Genomic DNA, 23041 nt, shown 5'->3' with positions numbered 1-23041 from the left:
GTCACCTGAATGTGGCCTTCAGATCAGGCTATCTAACAGCAACATCTTATGAGTGCTTTGGTTGCTAAGAGATCACACTGGTGCTTTGGAGTCACTTTCAAATTGCTGGACTTGAAGTGGATCGTAATGATTGTGCACAGACTGGAATCTCCATGGCACTGGGATCCTGGATGAGAGCTGTCACACCAGTGCAGGATACAGCACAGCAACAAGAACAGGGTGTTGACTTTGCATGTATGCATGGCAACTTACAAAGTCCTTTCCTGCCTGAGTGGTTGGTCATGCTATTTGTTTCAGAATCAAAAGGCCAAAGGTTCAGTTATTGCAGCTTCTAAAAGGAGGACAACATGCTGATTTTCTTGGTCTTTAATGACAGTTTAATGAATTAAGAGTCAGACAAAAAACAAGCAATTTCAAGTCATCACCCTTGACATATGCAAGATCACATACTTGAGAGAATAAGACCTATTAATATTCAAATAATTGTTAACAGACAACCATAGATGTTCTCATCTGGCGTTTTCTTGTTCCCACCAAAACTAATGAAAAAATATCAAGTTATACATTTAGTGATTTGCAAAGTGATTTGTTCCAAGATGCTACGGTACGGGAGGTAGATGTTGCAGGGTCCGGAAGGAGGGAAACACAAATTTCCATCTTCCAACACCACATTCTCACCAAAAACACACAGCTGTAAGAAAAAATCAAACATTAGATGATCATTTTTTTGCATGAATATATGTATATAAGAATATGTATGTGTATGTTTCTTTGTGTACCTGGTTTTGCAGTAGTTTCTGCGCCACTTTTAGAAGTGTGGTGCTCTCTGCACTTTTCAGGTCAGAGAAAAGCAAAGTAGCCCGAGACAGAGTCACACAAGACCTTGGGGGTATACTTGGTCGTCCTGACAGCAGACTCACCACTTCCTACATGCATGCATGAAAACACAGAAGACAAAGCATGTCAAAAAAAAAATAACATTATCTGAAACTATATAGTATAACTGACACAGGCATATTAATAGAATATGTTCGAACCCCTGTTCGAATCCGGGTCACGGCAGAACTACAAAACCAGCCGTATTCGTAGATGTTGGTACTCTACGTTGTGGCTGTAGCAACCGTGGTTCGAATCCGGGTCACGGCAAATCTACATACAGGGCTAGTGGCGCAATGGATAACGCGTCTGACTACGGATCAGAAGATTCTAGGTTCGACTCCTGGCTAGCTCGGAACAAACTTTAATTTCGTACTTGTCTCTGTTCAGTCACTTTCAAATTGTACTGGGTATTTGAGTCATCTCTCAAAATAATGATAGTTTAAAGGTCTGTTGCCATAAGATAAAACGACAAATAACCCTTATGTCACAGCTATCATTCACACAATCTTGTTATTGGGCTTTCATTTTCATTCATTGGAAAAATAAAAGTGTGATAACATATATCTCAAACAGGCAAAATAATAGAATTTGTGCAATTCAAAGTAGTTAGTTTACTACATCAATAAAGAGCTCCTCCTGATCAAGCCAACCTGCCGTGATCGTATAGAGGTTAGTACTCTGCGTTGTGGCCGCAGCAACCCCGGTTCGAATCCGGGTCACGGCAAAACTACTGACAGGGGTTCCATATTTATTTTGATGCTAAAGGCACTCTGGGTCCTACTTCAGTCTCAAACCCCTTCAACTCAACAGATGAGTCACTTTCAAATTGTACTGGGTATTTGAGTCATCTCTCAAAATAATGATAGTTTAAAGGTCTGTTGCCATAAGATAAAAACGACAAAGCACCCTTATGTCACAGCTATCATTCACTCAATCTTGTTATTGGGCTTTCATTTTCATTCATTGGAAAAAATAAAAGTGTGATAACATATATCTCAAACAGGCAAAATAATAGAATTTGTGCAATTCAAAGTAGTTAGTTTACTACATCAATAAAGAGCTCCTCCTCATCAAGCCAACCTGCCGTGATCGTATAGAGGTTAGTACTCTGTGTTGTTGCCGCAGCAACCCCGGTTCGAATCCGGGTCACGGCAAAACTACTGACAGGGGTTCCATTTTTATTTTGATGCTTAAGGCACTCTAGGTCCTACTTCAATCTCAAACCCCTTCAACTCAACAGATCCAACATAGCTTTCTGAATGAATTTCTGTATTGAACTTGACAGGTCAGTCGACCAGCGTTTTCCTCCTTTTTTCGAAAAGTACAGGACGACAACATTTTCCATGCAACTCTTTGTCATGTCCTGTGTTCCCAAACCTGACTTATCAACAAGGGCTAGTGGCGCAATGGATAACGCGTCTGACTACGGATCAGAAGATTCTAGGTTCGACTCCTGGCTAGCTCGGAACAAACTTTAATTTCTCACTTGTCTCTGTTCAGTCACTTTCAAATTGTACTGGGTATTTCAGTCATCTCTCAAAATAATGATAGTTTAAACGTCTGTTGCCATAAGATGAAAACGACAAAGCACCCTTATGTCACAGCTATCATTCACTCAATCTTGTTATTGGGCTTTCATTTTCATTCATTGGAAAAAAATAAAAGTGTGATAACATATATCTCAAGGCAAAATAATAGAATTTGTGCAATTCAAAGTAGTTAGTTTACTACATCAATAAAGAGCTCCTCCTGATCAAGCCAACCTGCCGTGATCGTTTAGAGGTTAGTAGTCTGCGTTGTGGCCGCAGCAACCCCGGTTCGAATCCGGGTCACGGCAAAACTACTGACAGGGGTTCCATTTTTATTTTGATGCTAAAGGCACTCTGGGTCCTACTTCAGTCTCAAACCCCTTCAACTCAACAGATGAGTCACTTTCAAATTGTACTGGGTATTTGAGTCATCTCTCAAAATAATGATAGTTTAAAGGTCTGTTGCCATAAGATAAAAACGACAAAGCACCCTTATGTCACAGCTATCATTCACTCAATCTTGTTATTGGGCTTTCATTTTCATTCATTGGAAAAAATAAAAGTGTGATAACATATATCTCAAACAGGCAAAATAATAGAATTTGTGCATTTCAAAGTAGTTAGTTTACTACATCAATAAAGAGCTCCTCCTCATCAAGCCAACCTGCCGTGATCGTATAGAGGTTAGTACTCTGCGTTGTGGCCGCAGCAACCCCGGTTCGAATCCGGGTCACGGCAAAACTACTGACAGGGGTTCCATTTTTATTTTGATGCTTAAGGCACTCTAGGTCCTACTTCAGTCTCAAACCCCTTCAACTCAACAGATCCAACATAGCTTTCTGAATGAATTTCTGTATTGAACTTGACAGGTCAGTCGACCAGCGTTTTCCTCCTTTTTTCGAAAAGTACAGGACGACAACATTTTCCATGCAACTCTTTGTCATGTCCTGTGTTCCCAAACCTGACTTATCAACAAGGGCTAGTGGCGCAATGGATAACGCGTCTGACTACGGATCAGAAGATTCTAGGTTCGACTCCTGGCTAGCTCGGAACAAACTTTAATTTCTCACTTGTCCAAATCTCAGTCTCTGCTCTGTCACTTTCAAATTGTACTGGGTATTTCAGTCATCTCTCAAAATAATGATAGTTTAAACGTCTGTTGCCATAAGATAAAAACGACAAAGCACCCTTATGTCACAGCTATCATTCACTCAATCTTGTTATTGGGCTTTCATTTTCATTCATTGGAAAAAAATAAAAGTGTGATAACATATATCTCAAACAGGCAAAATAATAGAATTTGTGCAATTCAAAGTAGTTAGTTTACTACATCAATAAAGAGCTCCTCCTCATCAAGCCAACCTGCCGTGATCGTATAGAGGTTAGTACTCTGCGTTGTGGCCGCAGCAACCCCGGTTCGAATCCGGGTCACGGCAAAACTACTGACTGGGGTTCCATTTTTATTTTGATGCTTAAGGCACTCTAGGTCCTACTTCAATCTCAAACCCCTTCAACTCAACAGATCCAACATAGCTTTCTGAATGAAATTCTGTATTGAACTTGACAGGTCAGTCGACCAGCGTTTTCCTCCTTTTTTCGAAAAGTACAGGACGACAACATTTTCCATGCAACTCTTTGTCATGTCCTGTGTTCCCAACCCTGACTTATCAACAAGGGCTAGTGGCGCAATGGATAACGCGTCTGACTACGGATCAGAAGATTCTAGGTTCGACTCCTGGCTAGCTCGGAACAAACTTTAATTTCTCACTTGTACAAATCTCATTCTCTGTTCAGTCACTTTCAAATTGTACTGGGTATTTCAGTCATCTCTCAAAATAATGATAGTTTAAAGGTCTGTTGCCATAAGATAAAAACGACAAAGCAACATTATGTCACAGCTATCATTCACTCAATCTTGTTATTGGGCTTTCATATTCATTCATTGGAAAAAATAAAAGTGTGATAACATATATCTCAAACAGGCAAAATAATAGAATTTGTGCAATTCAAAGTAGTTATTTACTACATCAATAAAGAGCTCCTCCTCATCAAGCCAACCTGCCGTGATCGTATAGAGGTTAGTACTCTGCGTTGTGGCCGCAGCAACCCCGGTTTGAATCCGGGTCATGGCAAAACTACTGACAGGGGTTCCATTTTTATTTTGATGCTTAAGGCACTCTAGGTCCTACTTCAGTCTCAAACCCCTTCAACTCAACAGATCCAACATAGCTTTCTGAATGAATTTCTGTATTGAACTTGACAGGTCAGTCGACCAGCGTTTTCCTCCTTTTTTCAAAAAGTACAGGACGACAACATTTTCCATGCAACTCTTTGTCATGTCCTGTGTTCCCAAACCTGATTTATCAAGAAGGGCTAGTGGCGCAATGGATAACGCGTCTGACTACGGATCAGAAGATTCTAGGTTCGACTCCTGGCTAGCTCGGAACAAACTTTAATTTCTCACTTGTCCAAATCTCAGTCTCTGTTCTGTCACTTTCAAATTGTACTGGGTATTTCAGTCATCTCTCAAAATAATGATAGTTTAAACGTCTGTTGCCATAAGATGAAAACGACAAAGCACCCTTATGTCACAGCTATCATTCACTAAATCTTGTTATTGGGCTTTCATTTTCATTCATTGGAAAAAAATAAAAGTGTGATAACATATATCTCAAGGCAAAATAATAGAATTTGTGCAATTCAAAGTAGTTAGTTTACTACATCAATAAAGAGCTCCTCCTGATCAAGCCAACCTGCCGTGATCGTATAGAGGTTAGTACTCTGCGTTGTGGCCGCAGCAACCCCGGTTCAAATCCGGGTCACGGCAAAACTACTGACAGGGGTTCCATTTTTATTTTGATGCTAAAGGCACTCTGGGTCCTACTTCAGTCTCAAACCCCTTCAACTCAACAGATGAGTCACTTTCAAATTGTACTGGGTATTTGAGTCATCTCTCAAAATAATGATAGTTTAAAGGTCTGTTGCCATAAGATAAAAACGACAAAGCACCCTTATGTCACAGCTATCATTCACTCAATCTTGTTATTGGGCTTTCATTTTCATTCATTGGAAAAAATAAAAGTGTGATAACATATATCTCAAACAGGCAAAATAATAGAATTTGTGCAATTCAAAGTAGTTAGTTTACTACATCAATAAAGAGCTCCTCCTCATCAAGCCAACCTGCCGTGATCGTATAGAGGTTAGTACTCTGCGTTGTGGCCACAGCAACCCCGGTTCGAATCCGGGTCACGGCAAAACTACTGACAGGGGTTCCATTTTTATTTTGATGCTTAAGGCACTCTAGGTCCTACTTCAGTCTCAAACCCCTTCAACTCAACAGATCCAACATAGCTTTCTGAATGAATTTCTGTATTGAACTTGACAGGTCAGTCGACCAGCGTTTTCCTCCTTTTTTCGAAAAGTACAGGACGACAACATTTTCCATGCAACTCTTTGTCATGTCCTGTGTTCCCAAACCTGACTTATCAACAAGGGCTAGTGGCGCAATGGATAACGCGTCTGACTACGGATCAGAAGATTCTAGGTTCGACTCCTGGCTAGCTCGGAACAAACTTTAATTTCTCACTTGTCCAAATCTCAGTCTCTGTTCAGTCACTTTCAAATTGTACTGGGTATTTCAGTCATCTCTCAAAATAATGATAGTTTAAAGCTCTGTTGCCATAGATAAAAACGACAAAGCAACATTATGTCACAGCTATCATTCACTCAATCTTGTTATTGGGCTTTCATTTTCATTCATTGGAAAAAATAAAAGTGTGATAACATATATCTCAAACAGGCAAAATAATAGAATTTGTGCAATTCAAAGTAGTTATTTACTACATCAATAAAGAGCTCCTCCTCATCAAGCCAACCTGCCGTGATCGTATAGAGGTTAGTACTCTGCGTTGTGGCCGCAGCAACCCCGGTTTGAATCCGGGTCACGGCAAAACTACTGACAGGGGTTCCATTTTTATTTTGATGCTTAAGGCACTCTAGGTCCTACTTCAGTCTCAAACCCCTTCAACTCAACAGATCCAACATAGCTTTCTGAATGAATTTCTGTATTGAACTTGACAGGTCAGTCGACCAGCGTTTTCCTCCTTTTTTCGAAAAGTACAGGACGACAACATTTTCCATGCAACTCTTTGTCATGTCCTGTGTTCCCAAACCTGACTTATCAACAAGGGCTAGTGGCGCAATGGATAACGCGTCTGACTACGGATCAGAAGATTCTAGGTTCGACTCCTGGCTAGCTCGGAACAAACTTTAATTTCTCACTTGTCCAAATCTCAGTCTCTGTTCTGTCACTTTCAAATTGTACTGGGTATTTGAGTCATCTCTCAAAATAATGATAGTTTAAACGTCTGTTGCCATAAGATAAAAACGACAAAGCACCCTTATGTCACAGCTATCATTCACTCAATCTTGTTATTGGGCTTTCATTTTCATTCATTGGAAAAAAATAAAAGTGTGATAACATATATCTCAAGGCAAAATAATAGAATTTGTGCAATTCAAAGTAGTTAGTTTACTACATCAATAAAGAGCTCCTCCTGATCAAGCCAACCTGCCGTGATCGTATAGAGGTTAGTACTCTGCGTTGTGGCCGCAGCAACCCCGGTTCCAATCCGGGTCACGGCAAAACTACTGACAGGGGTTCCATTTTTATTTTGATGCTAAAGGCACTCTGGGTCCTACTTCAGTCTCAAACCCCTTCAACTCAACAGATGAGTCACTTTCAAATTGTACTGGGTATTTGAGTCATCTCTCAAAATAATGATAGTTTAAAGGTCTGTTGCCATAAGATAAAAACGACAAAGCACCCTTATGTCACAGCTATCATTCACTCAATCTTGTTATTGGGCTTTCATTTTCATTCATTGGAAAAAATAAAAGTGTGATAACATATATCTCAAACAGGCAAAATAATAGAATTTGTGCCATTCAAAGTAGTTAGTTTACTACATCAATAAAGAGCTCCTCCTCATCAAGCCAACCTGCCGTGATCGTATAGAGGTTAGTACTCTGCGTTGTGGCCGCAGCAACCCCGGTTCGAATCCGGGTCACGGCAAAACTACTGACAGGGGTTCCATTTTTATTTTGATGCTTAAGGCACTCTAGGTCCTACTTCAATCTCAAACCCCTTCAACTCAACAGATCCAACATAGCTTTCTGAATGAAATTCTGTATTGAACTTGACAGGTCAGTCGACCAGCGTTTTCCTCCTTTTTTCGAAAAGTACAGGACGACAACATTTTCCATGCAACTCTTTGTCATGTCCTGTGTTCCCAACCCTGACTTATCAACAAGGGCTAGTGGCGCAATGGATAACGCGTCTGACTACGGATCAGAAGATTCTAGGTTCGACTCCTGGCTAGCTCGGAACAAACTTTAATTTCTCACTTGTCCAAATCTCAGTCTCTGTTCAGTCACTTTCAAATTGTACTGGGTATTTCAGTCATCTCTCAAAATAATGATAGTTTAAAGGTCTGTTGCCATAAGATAAAAACGACAAAGCAACATTATGTCACAGCTATCATTCACTCAATCTTGTTATTGGGCTTTCATATTCATTCATTGGAAAAAATAAAAGTGTGATAACATATATCTCAAACAGGCAAAATAATAGAATTTGTGCAATTCAAAATAGTTATTTACTACATCAATAAAGAGCTCCTCCTCATCAAGCCAACCTGCCGTGATCGTATAGAGGTTAGTACTCTGCGTTGTGGCCGCAGCAACCCCGGTTCGAATCCGGGTCACGACAAAACTACTGACAGGGGTTCCATTTTTATTTTGATGCTTAAGGCACTCTAGGTCCTACTTCAGTCTCAAACCCCTTCAACTCAACAGATCCAACATAGCTTTCTGAATGAATTTCTGTATTGAACTTGACAGGTCAGTCGACAAGCGTTTTCCACCTTTTTTCGAAAAGTACAGGACGACAACATTTTCCATGCAACTCTTTGTCATGTCCTGTGTTCCCAAACCTTACTTATCAACAAGGGCTAGTGGCGCAATGGATAACGCGTCTGACTACGGATCAGAAGATTCTAGGTTCGACTCCTGGCTAGCTCGGAACAAACTTTAATTTCTCACTTGTCCAAATCTCAGTCTCTGTTCAGTCACTTTCAAATTGTACTGGGTATTTCAGTCATCTCTCAAAATAATGATAGTTTAAAGGTCTGTTGCCATAATAAAAAATCGACAAAGCAACATTATGTCACAGCTATCATTCACTCAATCTTGTTATTGTGCTTTCATTTTCATTCATTGGAAAAAATAAAAGTGTGATAACATATATCTCAAACAGGCAAAATAATAGAATTTGTGCAATTCAAAGTAGTTATTTACTACATCAATAAAGAGCTCCTCCTCATCAAGCCAACCTGCCGTGATCGTATAGAGGTTAGTACTCTGCGTTGTGGCCGCAGCAACCCCGGTTCGAATCCGGGTCACGGCAAAACTACTGACAGGGGTTCCATTTTTATTTTGATGCTTAAGGCACTCTAGGTCCTACTTCAATCTCAAACCCCTTCAACTCAACAGATCCAACATAGCTTTCTGAATGAATTTCTGTATTGAACTTGATAGGTCAGTCGACCAGCGTTTTCCTCCTTTTTTCGAAAAGTACAGGACGACAACATTTTCCATGCAACTCTTTGTCATGTCCTGTGTTCCCAAACCTGACTTATCAACAAGGGCTAGTGGCGCAATGGATAACGCGTCTGACTACGGATCAGAAGATTCTAGGTTCGACTCCTGGCTAGCTCGGATCAAACTTTAATTTCTCACTTGTCTCTGTTCAGTCACTTTCAAATTGTACTGGGTATTTGAGTCATCTCTCAAAATAATGATAGTTTAAAGCTCTGTTGCCATAAGATAAAAACGACAAAGCACCCTTATGTCACAGCTATCATTCACTCAATCTTGTTATTGGGCTTTCATTTTCATTCATTGGAAAAAATAAAAGTGTGATAACATATATCTCAAACAGGCAAAATAATAGAATTTGTGCAATTCAAAGTAGTTAGTTTACTACATCAATAAAGAGCTCCTCCTCATCAAGCCAACCTGCCGTGATCGTATAGAGGTTAGTACTCTGCGTTGTGGCCGCAGCAACCCCGGTTCGAATCCGGGTCACGGCAAAACTACTGACAGGGGTTCCATTTTTATTTTGATGCTTAAGGCACTCTAGGTCCTACTTCAGTCTCAAACCCCTTCAACTCAACAGATCCAACATAGCTTTCTGAATGAATTTCTGTATTGAACTTGACAGGTCAGTCGACCAGCGTTTTCCTCCTTTTTTCGAAAAGTACAGGACGACAACATTTTCCATGCAACTCTTTGTCATGTCCTGTGTTCCCAAACCTGACTTATCAACAAGGGCTAGTGGCGCAATGGATAACGCGTCTGACTACTGATCAGAAGATTCTAGGTTCGACTCCTGGCTAGCTCGGAACAAACTTTAATTTCTCACTTGTCCAAATCTCAGTCTCTGTTCAGTCACTTTCAAATTGTACTGGGTATTTCAGTCATCTCTCAAAATAATGATAGTTTAAAGGTCTGTTGCCATAGATAAAAACGACAAAGCAACATTATGTCACAGCTATCATTCACTCAATCTTGTTATTGGGCTTTCATTTTCATTCATTGGAAAAAATAAAAGTGTGATAACATATATCTCAAACAGGCAAAATAATAGAATTTGTGCCATTCAAAGTAGTTAGTTTACTACATCAATAAAGAGCTCCTCCTCATCAAGCCAACCTGCCGTGATCGTATAGAGGTTAGTACTCTGCGTTGTGGCCGCAGCAACCCCGGTTCGAATCCGGGTCACGGCAAAACTACTGACAGGGGTTCCATTTTTATTTTGATGCTTAAGGCACTCTAGGTCCTACTTCAATCTCAAACCCCTTCAACTCAACAGATCCAACATAGCTTTCTGAATGAAATTCTGTATTGAACTTGACAGGTCAGTCGACCAGCGTTTTCCTCCTTTTTTCGAAAAGTACAGGACGACAACATTTTCCATGCAACTCTTTGTCATGTCCTGTGTTCCCAACCCTGACTTATCAACAAGGGCTAGTGGCGCAATGGATAACGCGTCTGACTACGGATCAGAAGATTCTAGGTTCGACTCCTGGCTAGCTCGGAACAAACTTTAATTTCTCACTTGTCCAAATCTCAGTCTCTGTTCAGTCACTTTCAAATTGTACTGGGTATTTCAGTCATCTCTCAAAATAATGATAGTTTAAAGGTCTGTTGCCATAATAAAAAATCGACAAAGCAACATTATGTCACAGCTATCATTCACTCAATCTTGTTATTGGGCTTTCATTTTCATTCATTGGAAAAAATAAAAGTGTGATAACATATATCTCAAACAGGCAAAATAATAGAATTTGTGCAATTCAAAGTAGTTATTTAGTACATCAATAAAGAGCTCCTCCTCATCAAGCCAACCTGCCGTGATCGTATAGAGGTTAGTACTCTGCGTTGTGGCCGCAGCAACCCCGGTTCGAATCCGGGTCACGGCAAAACTACTGACAGGGGTTCCATTTTTATTTTGATGCTTAAGGCACTCTAGGTCCTACTTCAATCTCAAACCCCTTCAACTCAACAGATCCAACATAGCTTTCTGAATGAATTTCTGTATTGAACTTGATAGGTCAGTCGACCAGCGTTTTCCTCCTTTTTTCGAAAAGTACAGGACGACAACATTTTCCATGCAACTCTTTGTCATGTCCTGTGTTCCCAAACCTGACCTATAAACAAGGGCTAGTGTTGAATGGATAACGCTTCTGACTATGGATCAGAAGATTCTAGGTTCGACTCCTTGCTAGCTCGGAACAAACTTTAATTTCTCACTTGTCCAAATCTCAGTCTCTGTTCAGTCACTTTCAAATTGTACTGGGTATTTCAGTCATCTCTCAAAATAATGATAGTTTAAAGGTCTGTTGCCATAAGATAAAAACGACAAAGCAACATTATGTCACAGCTATCATTCACTCAATCTTGTTATTGGGCTTTCATTTTCATTCATTGGAAAAAATAAAAGTGTGATAACATATATCTCAAACAGGCAAAATAATAGAATTTGTGCAATTCAAAGTAGTTATTTACTACATCAATAAAGAGCTCCTCCTCATCAAGCCAACCTGCCGTGATCGTATAGAGGTTAGCTTTCTGATCCAACATAGCTTTCTGAATGAATTTCTGTATTGAACTTGATAGGTCAGTCGACCAGCGTTTTCCTCCTTTTTTCGAAAAGTACAGGACGACAACATTTTCCATGCAACTCTTTGTCATGTCCTGTGTTCCCAAACCTGACTTATCAACAAGGGCTAGTGGCGCAATGGATAACGCGTCTGACTACGGATCAGAAGATTCTAGGTTCGACTCCTGGCTAACTCTCAAAATAATGATAGTTTAAAGGTCTGTTGCCATAAGATAAAAACGACAAAGCAACATTATGTCACAGCTATCATTCACTCAATCTTGTTATTGGGCTTTCATTTTCATTCATTGGAAAAAATAAAAGTGTGATAACATATATCTCAAACAGGCAAAATAATAGAATTTGTGCAATTCAAAGTAGTTATTTACTACATCAATAAAGAGCTCCTCCTCATCAAGCCAACCTGCCGTGATCGTATAGAGGTTAGTACTCTGCGTTGTGGCCGCAGCAACCCCGGTTCGAATCCGGGTCACGGCAAAACTACTGACAGGGGTTCCATTTTTATTTTGATGCTTAAGGCACTCTAGGTCCTACTTCAATCTCAAACCCCTTCAACTCAACAGATCCAATATAGCTTTCTGAATGAATTTCTGTATCGAACTTGATAGGTCAGTCGACCAGCGTTTTCCTCCTTTTTTCGAAAAGTACAGGACGACAACATTTTCCATGCAACTCTTTGTCATGTCCTGTGTTCCCAAACCTGACTTATCAACAAGGGCTAGTGGCGCAATGGATAACGCGTCTGACTACGTATCAGAAGATTCTAGGTTCGACTCCTGGCTAGCTCGGAACAAACTTTAATTTCTCACTTGTCCAAATCTCAGTCTCTGTTCAGTCACTTTCAAATTGTACTGGGTATTTCAGTCATCTCTCAAAATAATGATAGTTTAAAGGTCTGTTGCCATAGATAAAAACGACAAAGCAACATTATGTCACAGCTATCATTCACTCAATCTTGTTATTGGGCTTTCATTTTCATTCATTAGAAAAAATAAAAGTGTGATAACATATATCTCAAACAGGCAAAATAATAGAATTTGTGCCATTCAAAGTAGTTAGTTTACTACATCAATAAAGAGCTCCTCCTCATCAAGCCAACCTGCCGTGATCGTATAGAGGTTAGTACTCTGCGTTGTGGCCGCAGCAACCCCGGTTCGAATCCGGGTCACGGCAAAACTACTGACAGGGGTTCCATTTTTATTTTGATGCTTAAGGCACTCTAGGTCCTACTTCAATCTCAAACCCCTTCAACTCAACAGATCCAACATAGCTTTCTGAATGAAATTCTGTATTGAACTTGACAGGTCAGTCGACCAGCGTTTTCCTCCTTTTTTCGAAAAGTACAGGACGACAACATTTTCCATGCAACTCTTTGTCATGTCCTGTGTTCCCAACCCTGACTTATCAACAAGGGCTAGTGGCGCAATGGATAACGCGTCTGACTACGGATCAGAAGATTCTAGGTTCGACTCCTGGCTAGCTCGGAACAAACTTTAATTTCTCACTTGTCCAAATCTCAGTCTCTGTTCAGTCACTTTCAAATTGTACTGGGTATTTCAGTCATCTCTCAAAATAATGATAGTTTAAAGGTCTGTTGCCATAAGATAAAAACGACAAAGCAACATTATGTCACAGCTATCATTCACTCAATCTTGTTATTGGGCTTTCATATTCATTCATTGGAAAAAATAAAAGTGTGATAACATATATCTCAAACAGGCAAAATAATAGAATTTGTGCAATTCAAAGTAGTTATTTACTACATCATTAAAGAGCTCCTCCTCATCAGGCCAACCTGCCGTGATCGTATAGAGGTTAGTACTCTGCGTTGTGGCCGCAGCAACCCCGGTTCGAATCCGGGTCACGACAAAACTACTGACAGGGGTTCCATTTTTATTTTGATGCTTAAGGCACTCTAGGTCCTACTTCAGTCTCAAACCCCTTCAACTCAACAGATCCAACATAGCTTTCTGAATGAATTTCTGTACTGAACTTGACAGGTCAGTCGACAAGCGTTTTCCACCTTTTTTCGAAAAGTACAGGACGACAACATTTTCCATGCAACTCTTTGTCATGTCCTGTGTTCCCAAACCTTACTTATCAACAAGGGCTAGTGGCGCAATGGATAACGCGTCTGACTACGGATCAGAAGATTCTAGGTTCGACTCCTGGCTAGCTCGGAACAAACTTTAATTTCTCACTTGTCCAAATCTCAGTCTCTGTTCAGTCACTTTCAAATTGTACTGGGTATTTCAGTCATCTCTCAAAATAATGATAGTTTAAAGGTCTGTTGCCATAATAAAAAATCGACAAAGCAACATTATGTCACAGCTATCATTCACTCAATCTTGTTATTGGGCTTTCATTTTCATTCATTGGAAAAAATAAAAGTGTGATAACATATATCTCAAACAGGCAAAATAATAGAATTTGTGCAATTCAAAGTAGTTAATTAGTACATCAATAAAGAGCTCCTCCTCATCAAGCCAACCTGCCGTGATCGTATAGAGGTTAGTACTCTGCGTTGTGGCCGCAGCAACCCCGGTTCGAATCCGGGTCACGGCAAAACTACTGACAGGGGTTCCATTTTTATTTTGATGCTTAAGGCACTCTAGGTCCTACTTCAATCTCAAACCCCTTCAACTCAACAGATCCAACATAGCTTTCTGAATGAATTTCTGTATTGAACTTGATAGGTCAGTCGACCAGCGTTTTCCTCCTTTTTTCGAAAAGTACAGGACGACAACATTTTCCATGCAACTCTTTGTCATGTCCTGTGTTCCCAAACCTGACTTATCAACAAGGGCTAGTGGCGCAATGGATAACGCGTCTGACTATGGATCAGAAGATTCTAGGTTCGACTCCTGGCTAGCTCGGATCAAACTTTAATTTCTCACTTGTCTCTGTTCAGTCACTTTCAAATTGTACTGGGTATTTGAGTCATCTCTCAAAATAATGATAGTTTAAAGCTCTGTTGCCATAAGATAAAAACGACAAAGCACCCTTATGTCACAGCTATCATTCACTCAATCTTGTTATTGGGCTTTCATTTTCATTCATTGGAAAAAATAAAAGTGTGATAACATATATCTCAAACAGGCAAAATAATAGAATTTGTGCAATTCAAAGTAGTTAGTTTACTACATCAATAAAGAGCTCCTCCTCATCAAGCCAACCTGCCGTGATCGTATAGAGGTTAGTACTCTGCGTTGTGGCCGCAGCAACCCCGGTTCGAATCCGGGTCACGGCAAAACTACTGACAGGGGTTCCATTTTTATTTTGATGCTTAAGGCACTCTAGGTCCTACTTCAGTCTCAAACCCCTTCAACTCAACAGATCCAACATAGCTTTCTGAATGAATTTCTGTATTGAACTTGACAGGTCAGTCGACCAGCGTTTTCCTGCTTTTTTCGAAAAGTACAGGACGACAACATTTTCCATGCAACTCTTTGTCATGTCCTGTGTTCCCAAACCTGACCTATCAACAAGGGCTAGTGTTGAATGGATAACGCTTCTGACTATGGATCAGAAGATTCTAGGTTCGACTCCTTGCTAGCTCGGAACAAACTTTAATTTCTCACTTGTCCAAATCTCAGTCTCTGTTCAGTCACTTTCAAATTGTACTGGGTATTTCAGTCATCTCTCAAAATAATGATAGTTTAAAGGTCTGTTGCCATAAGATAAAAACGACAAAGCAACATTATGTCACAGCTATCATTCACTCAATCTTGTTATTGGGCTTTCATTTTCATTCATTGGAAAAAATAAAAGTGTGATAACATATATCTCAAACAGGCAAAATAATAGAATTTGTGCAATTCAAAGTAGTTATTTACTACATCAATAAAGAGCTCCTCCTCATCAAGCCAACCTGCCGTGATCGTATAGAGGTTAGCTTTCTGATCCAACATAGCTTTCTGAATGAATTTCTGTATTGAACTTGATAGGTCAGTCGACCAGCGTTTTCCTCCTTTTTTCGAAAAGTACAGGACGACAACATTTTCCATGCAACTCTTTGTCATGTCCTGTGTTCCCAAACCTGACTTATCAACAAGGGTTAGTGGCGCAATGGATAACGCGTCTGACTACGGATCAGAAGATTCTAGGTTCGACTCCTGGCTAACTCTCAAAATAATGATAGTTTAAAGGTCTGTTGCCATAAGATAAAAACGACAAAGCAACATTATGTCACAGCTATCATTCACTCAATCTTGTTATTGGGCTTTCATTTTCATTCATTGGAAAAAATAAAAGTGTGATAACATATATCTCAAACAGGCAAAATAATAGAATTTGTGCAATTCAAAGTAGTTATTTACTACATCAATAAAGAGCTCCTCCTCATCAAGCCAACCTGCCGTGATCGTATAGAGGTTAGTACTCTGCGTTGTGGCCGCAGCAACCCCGGTTCGAATCCGGGTCACGGCAAAACTACTGACAGGGGTTCCATTTTTATTTTGATGCTTAAGGCACTCTAGGTCCTACTTCAATCTCAAACCCCTTCAACTCAACAGATCCAATATAGCTTTCTGAATGAATTTCTGTATTGAACTTGATAGGTCAGTCGACCAGCGTTTTCCTCCTTTTTTCGAAAAGTACAGGACGACAACATTTTCCATGCAACTCTTTGTCATGTCCTGTGTTCCCAAACCTGACTTATCAACAAGGGCTAGTGGCGCAATGGATAACGCGTCTGACTACGGATCAGAAGATTCTAGGTTCGACTCCTGGCTAGCTCGGAACAAACTTTAATTTCTCACTTGTCCAAATCTCAGTCTCTGTTCAGTCACTTTCAAATTGTACTGGGTATTTCAGTCATCTCTCAAAATAATGATAGTTTAAACGTCTGTTGCCATAAGATGAAAACGACAAAGCACCCTTATGTCACAGCTATCATTCACTCAATCTTGTTATTGGGCTTTCATTTTCATTCATTGGAAAAAAATAAAAGTGTGATAACATATATCTCAAGGCAAAATAATAGAATTTGTGCAATTCAAAGTAGTTAGTTTACTACATCAATAAAGAGCTCCTCCTCATCAAGCCAACCTGCCGTGATCGTATAGAGGTTAGTACTCTGCGTTGTGGCCGCAGCAACCCCGGTTCAAATCCGGGTCACGGCAAAACTACTGACAGGGGTTCCATTTTTATTTTGATGCTAAAGGCACTCTGGGTCCTACTTCAGTCTCAAACCCCTTCAACTCAACAGATGAGTCACTTTCAAATTGTACTGGGTATTTGAGTCATCTCTCAAAATAATGATAGTTTAAAGGTCTGTTGCCATAAGATAAAAACGACAAAGCACCCTTATGTCACAGCTATCATTCACTCAATCTTGTTATTGGGCTTTCATTTTCATTCATTGGAAAAAATAAAAGTGTGATAACATATATCTCAAACAGGCAAAATAATAGAATTTGTGCAATTCAAAGTAGTTAGTTTACTACATCAATAAAGAGCTCCTCCTCATCAAGCCAACCTGCCGTGATCGTATAGAGGTTAGTACTCTGCGTTGTGGCCGCAGCAACCCCGGTTCGAATCCGGGTCACGGCAAAACTACTGACAGGGGTTCCATTTTTATTTTGATGCTTAAGGCACTCTAGGTCCTACTTCAGTCTCAAACCCCTTCAACTCAACAGATCCAACATAGCTTTCTGAATGAATTTCTGTATTGAACTTGACAGGTCAGTCGACCAGCGTTTTCCTCCTTTTTTCGAAAAGTACAGGACGACAACATTTTCCATGCAACTCTTTGTCATGTCCTGTGTTCCCAAACCTGACTTATCAACAAGGGCTAGTGGCGCAATGGATAACGCGTCTGACTACGGATCAGAAGATTCTAGGTTCGACTCCTGGCTAGCTCGGAACAAACTTTAATTTCTCACTTGTCCAAATCTCAGTCTCTGTTCAGTCACTTTCAAATTGTACTGGGTATTTCAGTCATCTCTCAAAATAATGATAGTTTAAAGCTCTGTTGCCATAGATAAAAACGACAAAGCAACATTATGTCACAGCTATCATTCACTCAATCTTGTTATTGGGCTTTCATTTTCATTCATTGGAAAAAATAAAAGTGTGATAACATATATCTCAAACAGGCAAAATAATAGAATTTGTGCAATTCAAAGTAGTTATTTACTACATCAATAAAGAGCTCCTCCTCATCAAGCCAACCTGCCGTGATCGTATAGAGGTTAGTACTCTGCGTTGTGGCCGCAGCAACCCCGGTTTGAATCCGGGTCACGGCAAAACTACTGACAGGGGTTCCATTTTTATTTTGATGCTTAAGGCACTCTAGGTCCTACTTCAGTCTCAAACCCCTTCAACTCAACAGATCCAACATAGCTTTCTGAATGAATTTCTGTATTGAACTTGACAGGTCAGTCGACCAGCGTTTTCCTCCTTTTTTCGAAAAGTACAGGACGACAACATTTTCCATGCAACTCTTTGTCATGTCCTGTGTTCCCAAACCTGACTTATCAACAAGGGCTAGTGGCGCAATGGATAACGCGTCTGACTACGGATCAGAAGATTCTAGGTTCGACTCCTGGCTAGCTCGGAACAAACTTTAATTTCTCACTTGTCCAAATCTCAGTCTCTGTTCTGTCACTTTCAAATTGTACTGGGTATTTCAGTCATCTCTCAAAATAATGATAGTTTAAACGTCTGTTGCCATAAGATAAAAACGACAAAGCACCCTTATGTCACAGCTATCATTCACTCAATCTTGTTATTGGGCTTTCATTTTCATTCATTGGAAAAAAATAAAAGTGTGATAACATATATCTCAAGGCAAAATAATAGAATTTGTGCAATTCAAAGTAGTTAGTTTACTACATCAATAAAGAGCTCCTCCTGATCAAGCCAACCTGCCGTGATCGTATAGAGGTTAGTACTCTGCGTTGTGGCCGCAGCAACCCCGGTTCGAATCCGGGTCACGGCAAAACTACTGACAGGGGTTCCATTTTTATTTTGATGCTAAAGGCACTCTGGGTCCTACTTCAGTCTCAAACCCCTTCAACTCAACAGATGAGTCACTTTCAAATTGTACTGGGTATTTGAGTCATCTCTCAAAATAATGATAGTTTAAAGGTCTGTTGCCATAAGATAAAAACGACAAAGCACCCTTATGTCACAGCTATCATTCACTCAATCTTGTTATTGGGCTTTCATTTTCATTCATTGGAAAAAATAAAAGTGTGATAACATATATCTCAAACAGGCAAAATAATAGAATTTGTGCCATTCAAAGTAGTTAGTTTACTACATCAATAAAGAGCTCCTCCTCATCAAGCCAACCTGCCGTGATCGTATAGAGGTTAGTACTCTGCGTTGTGGCCGCAGCAACCCCGGTTCGAATCCGGGTCACGGCAAAACTACTGACAGGGGTTCCATTTTTATTTTGATGCTTAAGGCACTCTAGGTCCTACTTCAATCTCAAACCCCTTCAACTCAACAGATCCAACATAGCTTTCTGAATGAAATTCTGTATTGAACTTGACAGGTCAGTCGACCAGCGTTTTCCTCCTTTTTTCGAAAAGTACAGGACGACAACATTTTCCATGCAACTCTTTGTCATGTCCTGTGTTCCCAACCCTGACTTATCAACAAGGGCTAGTGGCGCAATGGATAACGCGTCTGACTACGGATCAGAAGATTCTAGGTTCGACTCCTGGCTAGCTCGGAACAAACTTTAATTTCTCACTTGTCCAAATCTCAGTCTCTGTTCAGTCACTTTCAAATTGTACTGGGTATTTCAGTCATCTCTCAAAATAATGATAGTTTAAAGGTCTGTTGCCATAAGATAAAAACGACAAAGCAACATTATGTCACAGCTATCATTCACTCAATCTTGTTATTGGGCTTTCATATTCATTCATTGGAAAAAATAAAAGTGTGATAACATATATCTCAAACAGGCAAAATAATAGAATTTGTGCAATTCAAAGTAGTTATTTACTACATCAATAAAGAGCTCCTCCTCATCAAGCCAACCTGCCGTGATCGTATAGAGGTTAGTACTCTGCGTTGTGGCCGCAGCAACCCCGGTTCGAATCCGGGTCACGACAAAACTACTGACAGGGGTTCCATTTTTATTTTGATGCTTAAGGCACTCTAGGTCCTACTTCAGTCTCAAACCCCTTCAACTCAACAGATCCAACATAGCTTTCTGAATGAATTTCTGTATTGAACTTGACAGGTCAGTCGACAAGCGTTTTCCACCTTTTTTCGAAAAGTACAGGACGACAACATTTTCCATGCAACTCTTTGTCATGTCCTGTGTTCCCAAACCTTACTTATCAACAAGGGCTAGTGGCGCAATGGATAACGCGTCTGACTACGGATCAGAAGATTCTAGGTTCGACTCCTGGCTAGCTCGGAACAAACTTTAATTTCTCACTTGTCCAAATCTCAGTCTCTGTTCAGTCACTTTCAAATTGTACTGGGTATTTCAGTCATCTCTCAAAATAATGATAGTTTAAAGGTCTGTTGCCATAATAAAAAATCGACAAAGCAACATTATGTCACAGCTATCATTCACTCAATCTTGTTATTGGGCTTTCATTTTCATTCATTGGAAAAAATAAAAGTGTGATAACATATATCTCAAACAGGCAAAATAATAGAATTTGTGCAATTCAAAGTAGTTATTTACTACATCAATAAAGAGCTCCTCCTCATCAAGCCAACCTGCCGTGATCGTATAGAGGTTAGTACTCTGCGTTGTGGCCGCAGCAACCCCGGTTCGAATCCGGGTCACGGCAAAACTACTGACAGGGGTTCCATTTTTATTTTGATGCTTAAGGCACTCTAGGTCCTACTTCAATCTCAAACCCCTTCAACTCAACAGATCCAACATAGCTTTCTGAATGAATTTCTGTATTGAACCCTATAGGTCAGTCGACCAGCGTTTTCCTCCTTTTTTCGAAAAGTACAGGACGACAACATTTTCCATGCAACTCTTTGTCATGTGCTGTGTTCCCAAACCTGACTTATCAACAAGGGCTAGTGCCGCAATGGATAACGCGTCTGACTACGGATCAGAAGATTCTAGGTTCGACTCCTGGCTAGCTCGGATCAAACTTTAATTTCTCACTTGTCTCTGTTCAGTCACTTTCAAATTGTACTGGGTATTTGAGTCATCTCTCAAAATAATGATAGTTTAAAGCTCTGTTGCCATAAGATAAAAACGACAAAGCACCCTTATGTCACAGCTATCATTCACTCAATCTTGTTATTGGGCTTTCATTTTCATTCATTGGAAAAAATAAAAGTGTGATAACATATATCTCAAACAGGCAAAATAATAGAATTTGTGCAATTCAAAGTAGTTAGTTTACTACATCAATAAAGAGCTCCTCCTCATCAAGCCAACCTGCCGTGATCGTATAGAGGTTAGTACTCTGCGTTGTGGCCGCAGCAACCCCGGTTCGAATCCGGGTCACGGCAAAACTACTGACAGGGGTTCCATTTTTATTTTGATGCTTAAGGCACTCTAGGTCCTACTTCAGTCTCAAACCCCTTCAACTCAACAGATCCAACATAGCTTTCTGAATGAATTTCTGTATTGAACTTGACAGGTCAGTCGACCAGCGTTTTCCTCCTTTTTTCGAAAAGTACAGGACGACAACATTTTCCATGCAACTCTTTGTCATGTCCTGTGTTCCCAAACCTGACTTATCAACAAGGGCTAGTGGCGCAATGGATAACGCGTCTGACTACGGATCAGAAGATTCTAGGTTCGACTCCTGGCTAGCTCGGAACAAACTTTAATTTCTCACTTGTCCAAATCTCAGTCTCTGTTCAGTCACTTTCAAATTGTACTGGGTATTTCAGTCATCTCTCAAAATAATGATAGTTTAAAGGTCTGTTGCCATAGATAAAAACGACAAAGCAACATTATGTCACAGCTATCATTCACTCAATCTTGTTATTGGGCTTTCATTTTCATTCATTGGAAAAAATAAAAGTGTGATAACATATATCTCAAACAGGCAAAATAATAGAATTTGTGCCATTCAAAGTAGTTAGTTTACTACATCAATAAAGAGCTCCTCCTCATCAAGCCAACCTGCCGTGATCGTATAGAGGTTAGTACTCTGCGTTGTGGCCGCAGCAACCCCGGTTCGAATCCGGGTCACGGCAAAACTACTGACAGGGGTTCCTTTTTTATTTTGATGCTTAAGGCACTCTAGGTCCTACTTCAATCTCAAACCCCTTCAACTCAACAGATCCAACATAGCTTTCTGAATGAAATTCTGTATTGAACTTGACAGGTCAGTCGACCAGCGTTTTCCTCCTTTTTTCGAAAAGTACAGGACGACAACATTTTCCATGCAACTCTTTGTCATGTCCTGTGTTCCCAACCCTGACTTATCAACAAGGGCTAGTGGCGCAATGGATAACGCGTCTGACTACGGATCAGAAGATTCTAGGTTCGACTCCTGGCTAGCTCGGATCAAACTTTAATTTCTCACTTGTCTCTGTTCAGTCACTTTCAAATTGTACTGGGTATTTGAGTCATCTCTCAAAATAATGATAGTTTAAAGCTCTGTTGCCATAAGATAAAAACGACAAAGCACCCTTATGTCACAGCTATCATTCACTCAATCTTGTTATTGGGCTTTCATTTTCATTCATTGGAAAAAATAAAAGTGTGATAACATATATCTCAAACAGGCAAAATAATAGAATTTGTGCAATTCAAAGTAGTTAGTTTACTACATCAATAAAGAGCTCCACCTCATCAAGCCAACCTGCCGTGATCGTATAGAGGTTAGTACTCTGCGTTGTGGCCGCAGCAACCCCGGTTCGAATCCGGGTCACGGCAAAACTACTGACAGGGGTTCCATTTTTATTTTGATGCTTAAGGCACTCTAGGTCCTACTTCAGTCTCAAACCCCTTCAACTCAACAGATCCAACATAGCTTTCTGAATGAATTTCTGTATTGAACTTGACAGGTCAGTCGACCAGCGTTTTCCTCCTTTTTTCGAAAAGTACAGGACGACAACATTTTCCATGCAACTCTTTGTCATGTCCTGTGTTCCCAAACCTGACTTATCAACAAGGGCTAGTGGCGCAATGGATAACGCGTCTGACTACGGATCAGAAGATTCTAGGTTCGACTCCTGGCTAGCTCGGAACAAACTTTAATTTCTCACTTGTCCAAATCTCAGTCTCTGTTCAGTCACTTTCAAATTGTACTGGGTATTTCAGTCATCTCTCAAAATAATGATAGTTTAAAGCTCTGTTGCCATAAGATAAAAACGACAAAGCACCCTTATGTCACAGCTATCATTCCCTCAATCTTGTTATTGGGCTTTCATTTTCATTCATTGGAAAAAATAAAAGTGTGATAACATATATCTCAAACAGGCAAAATAA

The 23041-nt window shown here is 40.1% G+C and overlaps 1 protein-coding gene and 46 non-coding genes across 47 annotated transcripts in view; 46 read left to right on the top strand and 1 right to left on the bottom strand.

The window, feature by feature from the left end:
* Window positions 1-387: 387 nt before the first annotated feature.
* Window positions 388-23041, bottom strand: part of LOC133969846 (cilia- and flagella-associated protein 54-like) — a 61622-nt gene continuing 38968 nt past the window's right edge. The window contains exons 54-55 of the mRNA XM_062406549.1: window positions 780-926; window positions 388-691 (exon numbers count right to left, since the gene is read on the bottom strand). Coding sequence (XP_062262533.1) covers window positions 554-691; window positions 780-926 — 285 coding nt within the window. The 3' untranslated portion in view covers window positions 388-553. The remainder of the gene's footprint in view (window positions 692-779; window positions 927-23041) is intronic.
* On the top strand, window positions 1159-1231 carry trnar-acg (transfer RNA arginine (anticodon ACG)). Its single transcript has one exon. It is a non-coding gene; the product is annotated as a tRNA-Arg (tRNA).
* Window positions 1532-1603, top strand: trnah-gug (transfer RNA histidin (anticodon GUG)). The gene has a single exon. It is a non-coding gene; the product is annotated as a tRNA-His (tRNA).
* On the top strand, window positions 2272-2344 carry trnar-acg (transfer RNA arginine (anticodon ACG)). The gene has a single exon. It is a non-coding gene; the product is annotated as a tRNA-Arg (tRNA).
* trnah-gug (transfer RNA histidin (anticodon GUG)) lies at window positions 3075-3146 on the top strand. The gene has a single exon. It is a non-coding gene; the product is annotated as a tRNA-His (tRNA).
* Window positions 3385-3457, top strand: trnar-acg (transfer RNA arginine (anticodon ACG)). Its single transcript has one exon. It is a non-coding gene; the product is annotated as a tRNA-Arg (tRNA).
* Window positions 3773-3844, top strand: trnah-gug (transfer RNA histidin (anticodon GUG)). Its single transcript has one exon. It is a non-coding gene; the product is annotated as a tRNA-His (tRNA).
* Window positions 4083-4155, top strand: trnar-acg (transfer RNA arginine (anticodon ACG)). The gene has a single exon. It is a non-coding gene; the product is annotated as a tRNA-Arg (tRNA).
* trnar-acg (transfer RNA arginine (anticodon ACG)) lies at window positions 4779-4851 on the top strand. Its single transcript has one exon. It is a non-coding gene; the product is annotated as a tRNA-Arg (tRNA).
* On the top strand, window positions 5904-5976 carry trnar-acg (transfer RNA arginine (anticodon ACG)). The gene has a single exon. It is a non-coding gene; the product is annotated as a tRNA-Arg (tRNA).
* On the top strand, window positions 6599-6671 carry trnar-acg (transfer RNA arginine (anticodon ACG)). Its single transcript has one exon. It is a non-coding gene; the product is annotated as a tRNA-Arg (tRNA).
* Window positions 7414-7485, top strand: trnah-gug (transfer RNA histidin (anticodon GUG)). The gene has a single exon. It is a non-coding gene; the product is annotated as a tRNA-His (tRNA).
* trnar-acg (transfer RNA arginine (anticodon ACG)) lies at window positions 7724-7796 on the top strand. The gene has a single exon. It is a non-coding gene; the product is annotated as a tRNA-Arg (tRNA).
* Window positions 8420-8492, top strand: trnar-acg (transfer RNA arginine (anticodon ACG)). Its single transcript has one exon. It is a non-coding gene; the product is annotated as a tRNA-Arg (tRNA).
* On the top strand, window positions 8806-8877 carry trnah-gug (transfer RNA histidin (anticodon GUG)). Its single transcript has one exon. It is a non-coding gene; the product is annotated as a tRNA-His (tRNA).
* Window positions 9116-9188, top strand: trnar-acg (transfer RNA arginine (anticodon ACG)). The gene has a single exon. It is a non-coding gene; the product is annotated as a tRNA-Arg (tRNA).
* trnah-gug (transfer RNA histidin (anticodon GUG)) lies at window positions 9491-9562 on the top strand. The gene has a single exon. It is a non-coding gene; the product is annotated as a tRNA-His (tRNA).
* Window positions 9801-9873, top strand: trnas-acu (transfer RNA serine (anticodon ACU)). Its single transcript has one exon. It is a non-coding gene; the product is annotated as a tRNA-Ser (tRNA).
* trnah-gug (transfer RNA histidin (anticodon GUG)) lies at window positions 10187-10258 on the top strand. The gene has a single exon. It is a non-coding gene; the product is annotated as a tRNA-His (tRNA).
* Window positions 10497-10569, top strand: trnar-acg (transfer RNA arginine (anticodon ACG)). Its single transcript has one exon. It is a non-coding gene; the product is annotated as a tRNA-Arg (tRNA).
* On the top strand, window positions 10883-10954 carry trnah-gug (transfer RNA histidin (anticodon GUG)). Its single transcript has one exon. It is a non-coding gene; the product is annotated as a tRNA-His (tRNA).
* On the top strand, window positions 11759-11831 carry trnar-acg (transfer RNA arginine (anticodon ACG)). The gene has a single exon. It is a non-coding gene; the product is annotated as a tRNA-Arg (tRNA).
* Window positions 12061-12132, top strand: trnah-gug (transfer RNA histidin (anticodon GUG)). Its single transcript has one exon. It is a non-coding gene; the product is annotated as a tRNA-His (tRNA).
* On the top strand, window positions 12371-12443 carry trnar-acg (transfer RNA arginine (anticodon ACG)). Its single transcript has one exon. It is a non-coding gene; the product is annotated as a tRNA-Arg (tRNA).
* On the top strand, window positions 12757-12828 carry trnah-gug (transfer RNA histidin (anticodon GUG)). The gene has a single exon. It is a non-coding gene; the product is annotated as a tRNA-His (tRNA).
* Window positions 13067-13139, top strand: trnar-acg (transfer RNA arginine (anticodon ACG)). Its single transcript has one exon. It is a non-coding gene; the product is annotated as a tRNA-Arg (tRNA).
* trnar-acg (transfer RNA arginine (anticodon ACG)) lies at window positions 13763-13835 on the top strand. The gene has a single exon. It is a non-coding gene; the product is annotated as a tRNA-Arg (tRNA).
* Window positions 14149-14220, top strand: trnah-gug (transfer RNA histidin (anticodon GUG)). The gene has a single exon. It is a non-coding gene; the product is annotated as a tRNA-His (tRNA).
* trnah-aug (transfer RNA histidin (anticodon AUG)) lies at window positions 14459-14531 on the top strand. The gene has a single exon. It is a non-coding gene; the product is annotated as a tRNA-His (tRNA).
* Window positions 14834-14905, top strand: trnah-gug (transfer RNA histidin (anticodon GUG)). The gene has a single exon. It is a non-coding gene; the product is annotated as a tRNA-His (tRNA).
* trnar-acg (transfer RNA arginine (anticodon ACG)) lies at window positions 15710-15782 on the top strand. The gene has a single exon. It is a non-coding gene; the product is annotated as a tRNA-Arg (tRNA).
* Window positions 16012-16083, top strand: trnah-gug (transfer RNA histidin (anticodon GUG)). Its single transcript has one exon. It is a non-coding gene; the product is annotated as a tRNA-His (tRNA).
* On the top strand, window positions 16322-16394 carry trnar-acg (transfer RNA arginine (anticodon ACG)). Its single transcript has one exon. It is a non-coding gene; the product is annotated as a tRNA-Arg (tRNA).
* On the top strand, window positions 17137-17208 carry trnah-gug (transfer RNA histidin (anticodon GUG)). The gene has a single exon. It is a non-coding gene; the product is annotated as a tRNA-His (tRNA).
* On the top strand, window positions 17447-17519 carry trnar-acg (transfer RNA arginine (anticodon ACG)). The gene has a single exon. It is a non-coding gene; the product is annotated as a tRNA-Arg (tRNA).
* trnar-acg (transfer RNA arginine (anticodon ACG)) lies at window positions 18142-18214 on the top strand. Its single transcript has one exon. It is a non-coding gene; the product is annotated as a tRNA-Arg (tRNA).
* Window positions 18527-18598, top strand: trnah-gug (transfer RNA histidin (anticodon GUG)). Its single transcript has one exon. It is a non-coding gene; the product is annotated as a tRNA-His (tRNA).
* Window positions 18957-19028, top strand: trnah-gug (transfer RNA histidin (anticodon GUG)). The gene has a single exon. It is a non-coding gene; the product is annotated as a tRNA-His (tRNA).
* trnar-acg (transfer RNA arginine (anticodon ACG)) lies at window positions 19267-19339 on the top strand. Its single transcript has one exon. It is a non-coding gene; the product is annotated as a tRNA-Arg (tRNA).
* Window positions 19963-20035, top strand: trnar-acg (transfer RNA arginine (anticodon ACG)). Its single transcript has one exon. It is a non-coding gene; the product is annotated as a tRNA-Arg (tRNA).
* On the top strand, window positions 20349-20420 carry trnah-gug (transfer RNA histidin (anticodon GUG)). The gene has a single exon. It is a non-coding gene; the product is annotated as a tRNA-His (tRNA).
* trnah-gug (transfer RNA histidin (anticodon GUG)) lies at window positions 21034-21105 on the top strand. Its single transcript has one exon. It is a non-coding gene; the product is annotated as a tRNA-His (tRNA).
* On the top strand, window positions 21344-21416 carry trnar-acg (transfer RNA arginine (anticodon ACG)). Its single transcript has one exon. It is a non-coding gene; the product is annotated as a tRNA-Arg (tRNA).
* Window positions 21730-21801, top strand: trnah-gug (transfer RNA histidin (anticodon GUG)). The gene has a single exon. It is a non-coding gene; the product is annotated as a tRNA-His (tRNA).
* Window positions 22040-22112, top strand: trnar-acg (transfer RNA arginine (anticodon ACG)). Its single transcript has one exon. It is a non-coding gene; the product is annotated as a tRNA-Arg (tRNA).
* Window positions 22415-22486, top strand: trnah-gug (transfer RNA histidin (anticodon GUG)). Its single transcript has one exon. It is a non-coding gene; the product is annotated as a tRNA-His (tRNA).
* trnar-acg (transfer RNA arginine (anticodon ACG)) lies at window positions 22725-22797 on the top strand. The gene has a single exon. It is a non-coding gene; the product is annotated as a tRNA-Arg (tRNA).

The sequence above is a fragment of the Platichthys flesus genome, chromosome 15, assembly GCF_949316205.1.
Source record: "Platichthys flesus chromosome 15, fPlaFle2.1, whole genome shotgun sequence".
NCBI lineage: Eukaryota > Metazoa > Chordata > Actinopteri > Pleuronectiformes > Pleuronectidae > Platichthys > Platichthys flesus.
The sequence above is the reverse complement of the archived record's forward strand: the minus strand, read 5'-3'. Positions and strand labels throughout refer to the sequence as shown.